Source organism: Mycteria americana, chromosome 1 (assembly GCF_035582795.1).
Source record: "Mycteria americana isolate JAX WOST 10 ecotype Jacksonville Zoo and Gardens chromosome 1, USCA_MyAme_1.0, whole genome shotgun sequence".
In the NCBI taxonomy this organism is placed as follows: Eukaryota; Metazoa; Chordata; class Aves; order Ciconiiformes; family Ciconiidae; genus Mycteria; species Mycteria americana.
In genome coordinates this window covers 162020971-162032970 of record NC_134365.1, presented here as the reverse complement: position 1 = coordinate 162032970, position 12000 = coordinate 162020971, and the positions used below count along the sequence as shown (strand labels likewise).

At 39.8% G+C, this 12000-nt stretch overlaps 1 protein-coding gene across 1 annotated transcript in view; it reads right to left on the bottom strand.

Moving 5' to 3' along the window:
- Positions 1 to 533: 533 nt before the first annotated feature.
- NALCN (sodium leak channel, non-selective) overlaps positions 534 to 12000 on the bottom strand; it is a 256162-nt gene continuing 244695 nt past the window's right edge. Inside the window, 7 exon segments of the mRNA XM_075526265.1 lie at positions 534 to 2711; positions 4461 to 4578; positions 5253 to 5402; positions 7574 to 7724; positions 8385 to 8542; positions 10954 to 11069; positions 11567 to 11699. Coding sequence (XP_075382380.1) covers positions 2518 to 2711; positions 4461 to 4578; positions 5253 to 5402; positions 7574 to 7724; positions 8385 to 8542; positions 10954 to 11069; positions 11567 to 11699 — 1020 coding nt within the window. The 3' untranslated portion in view covers positions 534 to 2517.

The following is a 12000-nucleotide window of genomic DNA, read 5'->3' as shown; positions in this document are numbered from 1 at the left end:
TTTCCGAGAGCCAGCTTGCTGGTTAAATTAGATGGTCCAGGGATCTCCAGTGTTTTGGAACATACTGGAAGGCAGTCTATGAAACCATTACAATGTTTCCACCACAAATTGCCCTTGGCCACACACACACACAAACATACACACACGTGCACATATTCACATCCAGGCTCTAAAGCAAGCAAAGGAAGTGGGTTAAATAAAAATAAATAATGAACAGTCCTATTTAGTCCCATTTTTTGAATGAGATGCCTCGTGGCAGTACTGATGAGGTCGGTTGCTGGACTTCTCACCAAAAAAACAAAGGCCCTCCAATTAGAAGAGTTTGAAAGCAGCTCTTTAAGTAATCCTGCACAAACCACATACCTAGCCACTATGCAGCATTACCACAGATGAGCCAGATATAGCGAATGCAGTTAGAATGAAAACCAGAGGGAGAAATATTGCTTAAAGCAACTCACTTCTATTGACAGAGTACTGTAAGGCAAGGAAAAAATGTTTGCCAGATTTTTAAAAAAGAAGATTTGCAGCAAGAATGATTCAGAAAGATCTGCAGTTCAATATATTATTGAACTTTCAAAGATACTATCTTTTATAAATCCAATATTTATCTGTTTGTCATATATACAAAAGCTCAACTTAAACAAGCACAAAACAGAACACAAATTAATGGATTTGCATATGAAATTTTGTTGATGGTTCATAATCTAGTAAACAAGAGAATGCACACGTTCTGTTACTATAGAGTTACAGTTGACTAGATTTAAACTTAAATATACCCCAAAACAGATAAAGAAACCACAAAATACAGCTGTGTTCAATATGACTATTTTCGAAAAAAATCTAAACCATGTTCAACCATACACAGGGAACAAAACATTGACAGATGCCAAGAAAACTGTATTTTATGGCCAAAACTAATTTGCATTTATGGTGAAGGCATCTGTAAAAACAATGCTGTATTCTGACCACTCTACATTAATATTTTGGCCAGAAAACATCACAAAGCACTGGCTTTTGTCTGCTTTTTAAAGGATATATTTTTTAAGTCATGATGTACATTAACTGTGAGCCTCTTACAAGATCTCACATCAGGCCATGTTAGAGCAACCTATCATTTCCATAGGAAACAATGGTAATGGAAAGGTCCCAGCTATGCTAAAAAACCCAGTCGGGGGCCAAGCAACAAAATCTGCAACCTCTTAGTTCTTCCTTGAGGGAATGGCACATTTTTACCCCACATTTTTAGACAGCCTTGAATTCTGAAACTAACAAACTCTGCTGCATTTTGTGGCTTTTCCTCTGCACCCCCGTCTCTGTAGAGCATTGGCCTTTCACGGGAAACACTTTTATGAAAGGGACAGCTGCTATTTCAGCAGTGATAATGTAGCACTATTGGTCCTTCATAAAATAAAAGAAGGCTAACACGTCAAAATATGATGCATCGGGATAAAAGGGACAAAAGTTCTTAACCACAGTACAGTGTCATGCCTTAGCTTTGCAGGGCTGTAGCATGAGTAGTAACATGGGTAAGTAAAATTCACTTCTACCTATACAGGCAAAACTGAACTGTATTTTAAAAGCCATACAATACTACTCTGTAATTAGAACCCCCAACATGCTAATTTTTATCACACAGACAAGAAGAAAGTTATCTTACAACTACACAAGGGAATGGGACCCAATTAACAGGAGAATAATGACACCATACATATATGTAACCAGTATATTCTGAAAATGAAATAGAAACCATGTTTTTCACATGGAGGTCTTTTGCTGGATGGTTAAATGCACAGTTTTCATGTCTTTTTTTTTTTCTTTTTTTTTTCTGTTTTCTCTATGAAAATCAAGCTCTTTGCATAATTAACCAAAACCCAAAGATATTTACATTTTAAAAGCCAGTCCTTCACCTTCTGATTTTAAAATGAGTCATCCTCTATCTTGCATATTTTAAAAAAAGGTCCAGAAAAAGCTTAGATTTGTAATTCAGAATCTGTACTTTGTAAAAATACTTCCCTTGAACATGAAGTCAGTGCTGACCTCTTCAGGTCATTTGTGAACAATAAAATCTTTCTAAAGAAATGTTACTAAATAAGAACTGAGGGAAAACACAAAAAGAAGAAATACATTACCCCTGTATTGTAAAGTGTTGCCACTTTAAAGTACGGTATAGGCTGAAGAAAAACACAGAGGTGTGTATATCAAAATACATTTTCATTAGGTAGCTGCAGAACATATGAAATGTTTCAACGGTCTGTCTGCTAAAGGCAATATAGTCTCTCTGGCTTTGTTAGTGCTGCTATTGTATACGGGTTTCTTAAAGTACAGTTAGTACCTATAGAGGTGAATTCTAACATGTAAGTATGTGCTATATTTCATATGGCAGAAGGATAAGCATTTGAAAAAATTTATGACATTGATTTTAAAGAGATTGTACATTACACAGCATCTTCAATTCTAAACATAGAAAATTAGATGGTACTTGAAGTGGTTGTTGTTGCAGTATGACTTAAATTTTTCTCAGATATCAAGAAGGTCCTCTCCACTCTCATCACTCTCCACAGTTAATTGTCTTGTCCACCATTTCTTGACTTCTGATCCACAAGAAGCAGCATCAGACATGGGATTCATTTTGCATACAACAGATTTCATAGTTGAACGTCCACCAAAGCGGAGGTTGACTGAAGACACTGAATGGCTTATTGGTTTGGGGGCTATAAAATTAAACAGAAAGTTCTGTATTAGAATAGATCTGCTTCTTGAACACTTTTGCTTAGAATCCAGGTATACAGAACTAGCTGGACTAGGGCAGCTTTAAACTGATTTAGTACAGAAAGAGTAGGGCTCTGTTCTAATGTGGTTTTTTTCCAGCTCCAGCTGTTCTCCGTGCTCCCACTGATCAGCTGGTAGAGCAGTTTAACTCAGCAGTGCCTCAGGTCCTTCTGCTGGGATAGCTGATGCAATATATCTCTTCTGATCTGGCTAACTGCAACCTACATGGTTTAGGCAGTACTTGCGTGAGTTGACCTGCTGGCAAAATGGTGAAAGTGGTAAGTGCCATTAAAAGGGAGGGAAAAGTGCATTTAGAAGGGGCAGCTACACCTAGAAAGTGATATTTAACTATGGCCTAGGGGTGGAAGCCAGTACAAGGTGCTGGGATGGCTTTAGGAAAGCACTAAAACACATGTGTAAGTATATGAAAAACACAACTGATCTTAATGATGCTATTTGTGATCTGAAATATATGTCTTTGTTGCATTGGGGGCAGAGTACTTATCATCTGTCGGGCTGTACTGTGCATGGAGGTGACCCTCCTTTTCTGAGACCATCCACTGAGGAGCATTCAAGAGTAACATGGCCAAGATCAGTGCTAGGAAACCCTGAATTCCTCATTCTTACTTGAAAAACCTATCCAGTTGGCTACAGTAGTATGATTCCTCCTTACCACATTCCCTCTTTTTTTCTCTGTTTGAACAAAATATCGATCTTCTTTGCTGCTCAGTGACATTTAAGTGGAAAACATGGATTGAAAGCTCTCTATTAAGCTGTCCTGTTTCTTGGACAAAAGTAGGGTTACTGGTACTCATAGCATGACCATCTCTCCTACTTCCACCTAGATATGATTAGGGTCTGAACAGTAGCAGCCTTTGAAGGCAGCGCTCTGACTCAGAATAGGACTGACTGATGACAGCTGAAAGCACGTTGATGTGCACACAGCTAACCTGCTGGTCACGAGATGTGGCAGGCAGCAGAGGTCAATATGCACTTTAAGAGAGAATATTTCAAGTGGTGGAGAGTGCTAGTGAGATAAAGACTTAATAAGGCCTCAGGCTGTACCTATGCACCTCTCCCACCCCGCTATAAGCACCCTCCTATAAGGCATAGAATAGCCTTTCTTTTCTAGCAGACTGTAGTCACTAGATTAACTTGAGGATGTTTCCTGTTTTTGAGAAAATAAACAGGAAACTGATTGTATACCTGGCCAACTCCTGCCTGAAGTGAAGCTATAACAATGTATTATTATGGTGTAAAGTATAAATCATACACCTGGTATGCTTAAGCAAGACAAGACGCTCAGAAGTTATTACTGTTGTTAGGAAAAACTTCACTCATTTTCACTGTGCTTTATATGATGAAAGAGAACTCTCAACGCACAAGATGCTATCCAAACACATGGGACGGTACAGCCCCCAATCCAAAGATTCTGAGTAAATGTATGAAAAAGTAAAAAAACCCAACAACCTGCACATGGCAATGCTTGATCCCATCTTCCAAACTTATAGAATTGGGAGGAAGGGGAGAGATTGCTGTATTTCAGCATGCACGAGGGCAGACAAACCCTGATATGGGTGCAAGCAGCAGGTGGAGGTAGCACTGTGAATCGGGAAGCCTCTCATGGCCTTGTTATTGTACAGCAGTGCTTTGGCATGTTGGGATTATACTGATACACATTTTTCATGTACCTGATGGCAAACGCCATTGTCCAAATTTCCGCTGAGGTTTCCCAGCATCTGCAGAGTCTTGTCGATAGCCACCTCTGTCAGAAAGTGTCGGGCTAAGGAGCTGCTGCTGGCTACTTGTCTGAACAGAGAAAAAAGAATCTCAGTCATAGTTCCCCATCACATGGGGATAATCCTAGGAAGGGTTATCTTTCTATTCTATTTCCAAGCTTTATACATGAATACAAACAAAATATATCGCCATTTGTTAAGGCAGCATGGTTTCTATTCTTTACTGCCCCAGAAAACTACTACTAATAGGAAAAAAATAAAGACCATTTGGGCTCAATTCCATTATACAGTCCCACTGAAGGGTACAAAATTGTTCTCAGCCTTCTACAGTGGAGTCCTTATGTTGTACACTCTTCATTCCCTACCCTGGAAGAGCCCAGGACTCCTGCTCTCAGGACCCAGCTTGCCCAATGTTATAATTCTCAGTGTAAAAACTACTTCCGAATGCTTGAACAGGAAAACTTCAAGTCCCTGAGCCTGTACACAGCTCACGCCACAGCTGAAAGTTGGTGCTGCCAGAGTCGTACAGCTGAGTTTGCCCTTTATGGTGCTAGCAAGACAGCTAAGCTGGGGAATTACTGCCTTAGACCATCTTGCAGTTACACCTGAAGGCAAAGACTGAAGCAAAACAAGATATTGCTTTCAAGTTTTCCAGTTAAAATGATGTTTAAAAAAGAACAAATAAGAAACATGGAAGTTTTCTGAATTTGTTCTGAGTAGCTGATAGTCTTCTGGGTAACATACCTCCGGCTGTGCACTGTTATCCTGATTAATAGCATTCATATCTTCACTTGGCTGTGTTGTCTCAATGCTGGGAGGATTCAGAAATCGACTCAACTCCTGTTGTTGACTCTCTCGTAGACTATGGATAATGCTGCACGACTGCTGTTGTTTCTATCAGGGTACAATATGTGACAACAAAAATGTTCTCATTGGTGTGTCATAGTGTTTGATTTTTTTTTTAAAGCCTTCTAAATATTTAACCAAACAGTGAGCGCCAGATGTGGATACCAGGTGCATCGATAAAGCTACATGTATCAGATGGTCGCTATTTAAATAAAGTGACTTCCAGCATATGTCTAACCTTTACGTAGGGAATAGAGGATTAAACTTATAAACTATATTAAGTGGAAGGCAAGTTGCTCAATTGTTCATTTAAACCTAGAGTTTGAAAACATACAAAGTTTTGAATTTATGAGTTGAAAGTTCTTGCAGAGAAAAAGAAACAAGGAAATTGGTAAAGATTCACTAAGAATTACATGAAAGCAATGAAAAAATTCTGATTTCTTTTATGGACTTTGGAACAGGTTGTCAACAAGACTGAATAAAACAGTCATGGAAACCTTGGGACTGAGTATAGATTTACAGTACAAATAGAAAAACAAAACCACTACCATTATGATCTTACAATCTAATTTGCTTTTAAATTAAAATAAACAGCCCTTAGGAAGGGTTTCGCTTTCCTGGGTAGTTTTCACATGCTCCCTCTAGAGAGACTTAGAGACTAACAAGAGAATTTGAAAATATATATTAACTTCCATAATTACATTCAGTTTATAAAAGGTTCATATAATGTGAAATGATCTGAACCATATTATTAGAGTGAAATGAATAGCATATTTACTTTAACATAGTGTAATTCAATATCATAATGAAATGAACAACAGAGTTGAACAAACCCAGAATTGAGAGCTGAGATTAAATTTACTGCCATTATTATTACAGAGATGAGATCAAAATGAAACTATCTATCTGAATATGTCTTGAACGTTGACAGTTCAGCTGGAATGTACATTACATTCAAATTGTCCAGTTACCTTTTTTTTATAAATTTACAAACAGAAAAAGCCAGATCCCATGACCACAGATCTCTATGGAAAACCTCTACTCACAAGAAGTAAGCTTTTATAAAAATAAAAAATACGTGTACCAAAACCTGGACTCAGCCTTACAGTAACTGAAAAATCAGTCATCAAGGCAACCAGGTTGTGACTTTTTACATAAAGGAAGAGTTGTTTTTGGAATAAAAGAGAAGAATAACTGCAAAACCTAATTAAAATTTCCTAAAATTTTTAAATATAAATTTCATCCAAGACAAACTTCGACCAGCATATATTGTGGCTATCCTGAGCAAAGGCAAAAATGTTTCTGATGATCAGAAGCACTGCATAAACAGAATACAGAAGCACTGGCTAGACCTATACTAGTAAATTAAACAGACTGGGATTTCCTGCAGTGCTGAAGCCAAGTGACAGGCCAGGACTTGGATGATCTGGCTAATCTTCCCTCTACCACACAAGACAGCTTCAACCACTGCCTCCTGGGAGCAGTCTCCACCCTGAGCCATGCCTGGAGGGCAGTGATGCTCCTATGGCAGTGGTCTGGGAGACCATATGGCAGTGGTCTGGTAGAGTATGAGTACACATAGGCCAAAACTGTGCTGAGGAACATGCTAACGAGTATGGGTGACCCCATCCCAGTCCTGAGCCGATGCCTTGGTCCTGCTTAATTTCCTGGCATAGACACAGCTACTGTGTGCCACGGTTCATATACCTGATTTGCATGTACACATTGCTCATTTGCACACACAGTTACTGTAATGGCTTATTCAAATGAGGTATCTTGATACGGATTCCTTTTGAAGAGTCATCTGCTGGTGACTGATCATGGTACCTTCTCCCAGCAGAGGCAAAGAAATTATACAATTACATTCTGTGAGGAAGGATTAGGCCTATGAGGTTTCATCAAATTACATCGTTTTTTCTTTATTCCTATGACTTTGGTCTCTGCACATGCATCTTCCTGCTGTATTGAAAAGACAGATAAATTTTTGGCAGGAAGACAGTTTCTGCTTTCAAAAGATGCTTATTTTTGTAGCACTTTCAATTGAGCTGTAACATACTTTTTTTTTGCTGAGTTAGCAACTGCTATTCACATTAGCATATGCTCTTCACATAAATATTATTATGACTCCAGAGTAAATGAAGCATAGTGACAGCAAATTCCAGCATTGTTGAGCAGTACAATTTCTGCAACCATTTAGATCCTGGTTTAGCTTGACTTACTGCTCTGATTCGCTTTAAGCACTTCTTCAGCCACATGCGGATGGTCTGTTTGGCCACCTCCTCTTCTATGGTATATTCCAGTTGTTCCCTAGCAAGCAGCTCTTCCAGTTGAAGACTTTTTCTGATATCAACAGACCTATATGAAAGCATGCTGGAAGAAACATAGATTTATTTTTTTTTTAAATGCTGGTGACCTTACATTTTAATTTAGAAAATCAAAACTCATACTTAAGACCTTAGTGCAAAAATATGTGAGTCAGGTGCATGCAATAAATTCACATTCGAAGCTAAAAAATGCTGAGATGATTCCAGAAGAGACTTGTGGTGCTCAAAACAAATGAAGACCCTATCATCTACAGCTAGCTATCCAATACAGGTGATTTGCTGAACTGTAAGCAACTAGGGCATTTGTGGGTTTTGGATTTTTTTTCCCCCTAAGTGTTTACTCCTGGATAACGTTCCCATCTTAATTTTATTTCTAGTCAGATTCACTGTCATGTTGCTACATATGTAGGCACAACTTTGCATTGCTTGGGATACAAGAACAACACGAGATTGCTGTTTAAGACCAACTGTCTCAAATGAAAACATTAAAATTACTTCGAGCTGATTCCCTAGGACCTGTGTTTTCCATCACAAATATTTTTGCAGGAAAAAAAGGGACATCTAAGTTTTGTATTACATTTAAAATGTCAGCGCCTCTCTGGCTACCAGTCTTGCCTTTTCCCAAGCCTAATGAATACCCTTTAGCCTGGAGAGAAACGCAGGCCATTATACCCGCTCTACAAATTTAGAGAAAATCTCAGTGTACCTGAGTACGTCGTGGAAAGTGACATCACCACCATTATGGAGCCGTTCCATTTCGTAGCACATGTGCTTGAACAGCAGCTTGTCCTTGTCGAGATCCACCTCCAGCCTCCCCCGCAGAAGCCTCAGCAGAAATTTCACTCGGAAGGTAGGGATTACTCCCTGGGTAAAATTGCATAATAGCTGGTAAATTATTACTGTGACCTAACAACCAACACAGACATTCAACTTGACCAGTGAGAGAAACACTATTTCTCCAAAGACTCCATGTCAAATTCAGACCTATTTAAGTCACTGTAACTATGTTACTGAAGAATAAATACATGCAGCCAGCTCTCTTCAGCACATGCACATCAGTTGTAGTTCATGGAAGTCTTTGCTGTTATTTGACTGATATAAAATGGGAATCTGTGCTGTTAATTTTGTCAGAAATTTTCAAAATTGCTTGGGGATTTAGTTTCCCCGTTTGCATTAATCTGTAATGAGAATTATATGCCCAAATAGCTGCGTTTGAAAAACTGAAATTAAACTACAATTTAAACATTCACAGCCAGGCCTATACGTGGCTGTAAAACTGTCCTCTTCTCTGTGCATCTTTGGATAGGAGAATGTTGGGAGTTTACTGGCTTGCCAAAAGTCTTCTGCTCTAAAAGTCAACCTGGCACATTGCACTTTTTGTGACAACAATTTTGATCTGCTGTAAAAAATTAAGACTGAAAGTATTTCCCTCCAAAATTGTGGTATCCATACTCTTTAAATATTTTATTCTGCTAAATAAGCCTGACTGGAACTATTTTTGCTGTGATGTGTTCCACATCAGAGAGAGATACTGTCGGTCCTGGGCACAATGGATGCAGAACCCTCCGCCTCCATCAGTACAGACTGCAGCTCCCATCTCCAGCACAGCCACGTACCAACTACAGGCAACCAACTTCTTTCACCATAGTGTTGTTCATATTCAAATCCTAGTGATGTCATGAATCATTCAGACGATGACTTAACTTGTGTGGGTATCTGAACAGCTCAGTCTCCCAGATGCTCTTCTCATCCCAGAATCACAGAATGGTTGAGGTTGGAAGGGACCTCTGGAAGTCACCTTGTCGGCCCCGCTCTGTTCAAGCAGGGCTTCCTAAAGCCAGTAACGCAGGACTATGTCCAGACAGCTTTTGAGTATCTCCAAGGATGGAGATACTCCCTGGGTAACCTGTGCCAGTGCTCAGTCACCCTCACAGTAAAAAAGTCCTTCCTGATGTTCAGAGGGAACCTCCTGTGCTTCAGTTTGTGCCCATTGCCTCTGGTCCTGTCACAGCACCACTGAGAAGAGCCTGGCTGTGTCCTCTTTGCACCCTCCCTTCATGTATTTATATACATTGATGAGATCCACCCTGAGCCTTTTCTTCTCCAGGCTGAACAGTCTCAGGTCTCTCAGCCTTTCCTCATAGGAGAGATGCTCCAGTCCCTTCATCATTTTTGTGTCCGTTTGCTGGACTCTCTCCAGTATGTCTATGTCTCTGTTGTACAGAGAAGCCCAGAACTGGACACAGTACTTCAGGTGTGGCCTCACTAGTGCTGAGTAGAGGAGAAGGGCCACCTCCCTCAGCCTGCTGGCAATACTTTGCGTAATGCAGCCCAGGACACCATTAGCCCTCTTTGCCGCAAGGGCACGTTGCTGGCTCATGTTCAACTTGGTGTCCACCAGGACCCCCAGGTCCTTTCCTGCCAAGCTGCTTTCCAGCCGGTCGGCCCCCAGCATTCACTGGTGCCTGGGGCTGTTCCTCCCCAGGTGCAGGACTTTGCACTTCCCCTCATTGAACTGCATCAGGTTCCTGTCATCCCATTTCTCCAGCTTGTTGAGGTCCCTCTGGATGGCAGCATGAACCTCTGGCGTATCAGCCACTCCTCCCACTTTGGTGTCATCAGCATACTTGCTGAGGGTGCGCTCTGCCCCATCATCCAGATCAGTAATGAAGATGTTGAACAAGACTGGACCCAATATTGATCCCTGGGGTACACCACTAGTTACTGGCCTCCAGCCAGACTCTGTGCCACTGATCATTATCCTCTGGGCCTGGCCATTCAGCCAGTGTTCAGTCCACCTCATCATCTTTTCATCCAGCTCATATTTCATCAGCTTCTCTATGAGGATCTTACAGGAGACAGTGCTGAAATCTCAGCAAAGCCCTTCTGAAGATCAGGCACTGATCTTCAGAAGTGAGTCTGTAGATGGATGGATGGATGGATGGATGGATGGATGAGTCTGTAAATGGATGTGAGTCTGTAGATTTCAAAGGGAACAACTCTCAGGGAGCTGGGAGGAAAGATGCTATTGTATTGATTCTATGAATATCTACATTTGTTTTTAAATCTACTATTGTTAAGTACTTCACAGTAGTGAAGAATACAGGTTATTATTTGAAGGGCCATGAACAATGTTAGATCATGCTCACTGAACTTTCACAACTTAACAGTAACTGCTCAGTGAGTTTTGTCAGCACACTATGATTTCCCCTTGCGTTTTTTCACGGAAAAATGGAAATTTACTGGATTTTTGTGCTCATTATCAAGTTTCTTACCTCTCTTTTGTCATCAACCATGTTCCATATAATTTGAAAATGCCTAAGATCATTATAACTTAAAAGTTGGTCTTCTTCAGTTGAGTAAAACAACGAGAAATTCTCCACAATGATAGCTGAAAACCACAAAACCAAAATACACTATAAAGAAAGCCTGTAGTCACATTCTAACTGGTTAATCTGTATAAGCAACAATGAATTTCAACAGAATATGAATTCTGTTGTGCAAACTTCACGCTAATAAATGCCTTTAGCTGTCATGCTACATCAATATTCACTTTGCTCACTTTTTAAAAGCTGTATCTTAAATGCTGGTGAGATGCCTAATCTAACATCTTCTAAAATCAATTAGGAGAATTCCAATGATGTTGGAAAAATGTTAACTGGAGGAAGGAAAAGCTCAGAAAATAATATTCCTTAGGGTAACTATACAAATATAACACATATGGTTTTAGCCTATACCATGCCAAAGAAGTATCAAAACCATCATATGCATATAAGGTAACAGTGAACGTACAAGGTAACCTCATATCTGAATAGCACAACAGACCCAAATCTAACATGCTACATGCCAAGATGGACCTTTTTGCTATTAATGTATATTTTCACTTACCAACAAGCAAATTTAGCATGATGTATGCAATGATGACATAAAATGAACAGAAATACATAAGAGCACCGGCATAATTTCCACAGTCTGTTTTCCAGTAGGTGCTGTTATCTGGCGTACAAAATGGAGGCTGAACCTTCAAAACAAAAGAAAACAAAGTCAATCAATCATAAAAAGAGATCCTTCATTTCTCTGCAATCAATGCAATACTTATGACTATCATTTTTTTAAAGCTTCACAAATAGGGAATAATGCTGTGGGCATTATTGTGGGCAGTTTTTTGTTGTTCCTTTAGCAGTCAGAAATCAGACAACAGAGAGAAGAATGACAAAAAAGGCCTAGGCATGGATCGCCCTACCACACACAAGGCACATTGTGCATTATGCCACTGTAAAGAAATAACTTGATGCTCTGAAACGTGGTGATTTTCAAAGAGC